The following is a 1676-nucleotide window of genomic DNA, read 5'->3' on the forward strand; positions in this document are numbered from 1 at the left end:
GCCGGTGGAGGCGCGGCGAGTGCGCGGCGGCCGCGCTCAGACCCGGCGGGTCCAGCAGCAGCAGCCGCAGCAGACTCCGGAGCAGCAGCGTGTGGACGGACCGGAGAGCTTCCCACTGGACTTCACAGCCGTGGAGAGCAACATGGACAACTTTATGGCGCAGGTTAAGAACCTGGCGCAGTCGYTGTACCCCTGCTCTGCGCAAAAGCTGGATCAAGACATGAAGCTGCACCTCTTGAGTAATTTGTCGGTGACCTGCAACGACGGCTCATCAGCGGGGTGAGTCAGGAGCTTATGCTTTAAGAGCCAAGCGCCCGGTCTGCGGTGGTCGGGCTCCCCTGGCTGCCCCTCATTCCCCTGTCACTCCGGATGTGACCAAAATGGATCAAAGGAACAGATCAGAGAGAGAGMGCGCGCGCAGAGCCAAGAGACCATGAATGCCGACGCAGAGACCTTCATCCCCCATCATGTGACCAAGTTTTAAATTCTTCTCATTCATCCGGACCACAACCAACCCAGGGCTAGATTTAAGTAGAAAAAAAAAAATGCAATTTGTGACATTACAACAATAGAGTGCGGTGTATTTTATTATGATTTTATGTCACGGACCAACACAATGYAACTTCTTTTTCGTTTAGATTCTTCATTTAGAAGCGGAAATAAAAAGATTCATAACACAAAACAGAAAAAAAAAGTCTAAAAACTGTCCGGGTTTGTGTTTAGACACCTGAGTCGCAGGTGTTTTGGGGAGAGTCTCTATCAGATTTACACATCGACACTTAAGTTATTAACCAATTCTTCTCTTCAAAACTGCTCAGAATCAATCAGACTAGACACAACAGCAATTTCTGTTTTGTCACAAATCCCTAACTGGATTTGGATCTAGACTTTGACTGGGCCGTTTTCACAAATGATCTAAACAGTTCCACTGTTTCGTCCCTGTCGTCCTGAAAGGTGACCCTCATCCTCGGTTTCAGGTCTTTCCCCATGTTCCATTCTGGCCCAACCAGCTTCCCAGTTCCTGTTGAAGAGAAGCATGCCCACAGCATGATGCTGCCACCGCCGTGTTTCTGTTTCTGGGTCCCCTGGTTGTCTTCGCCAAGCAGTTTCTGAAGCYCTCACAGAAATAAATCTAGATTTATGTTGAGATTAAATCGGACACAGACGGACTGGATTAGGTGACTTCATTGGGTTTCATGTAGGGGGATCAGAATGAAGGRGGCTGAAAACAAATACACACCAAACWTTCACAGTGTTATCCATTTGTAAGTAATTTCCCAAATACACAGCATTGGGCATTGACTTATCACAACAATCCCCCCAAAAATATATATATTAATGCCTCGGTTTGCTGGTAATAATAGCCCACAAATATGTGACCAATTGTATTCCATACTGTAAAAATAACCATGACAAAAATGTCCTCACTTTTGTGGATAMTTTTATTTTATTTTTTCCATTATCAGTCATTTGTGGTGTTACAGAGTCTCTTAAATGCAATACATGTCGTAGTGATGATGATACAACTTCAGCTCCAGAGTTAACAGAAATGTTTCTCAAATGTCACTATCTTTTAAAAGTAAAAAAAAAAAAAACGAAAATACTATTAACCCTGCAGGCCTTGTTAACGTGTGGACGGGTCCAGAGTATCGGTGTGTGTCCTCACAGGGTGCGTG

General features: G+C 45.3%; 1 protein-coding gene across 1 annotated transcript in view; it reads left to right on the plus strand.

Annotated features, from left to right (window-relative positions):
- Position 1: 1 nt before the first annotated feature.
- notum1b (notum, palmitoleoyl-protein carboxylesterase b) overlaps positions 2 to 1676 on the plus strand; it is a gene marked incomplete at its 5' end in the record, with an annotated part of 11468 nt that continues 9793 nt past the window's right edge. The window contains one exon of the mRNA XM_017303821.1: positions 2 to 279. Coding sequence (XP_017159310.1) covers positions 2 to 279 — 278 coding nt within the window. The remainder of the gene's footprint in view (positions 280 to 1676) is intronic.

This window comes from Poecilia reticulata, linkage group LG1 (genome assembly GCF_000633615.1).
Source record: "Poecilia reticulata strain Guanapo linkage group LG1, Guppy_female_1.0+MT, whole genome shotgun sequence".
Classification (NCBI taxonomy): domain Eukaryota; kingdom Metazoa; phylum Chordata; class Actinopteri; order Cyprinodontiformes; family Poeciliidae; genus Poecilia; species Poecilia reticulata.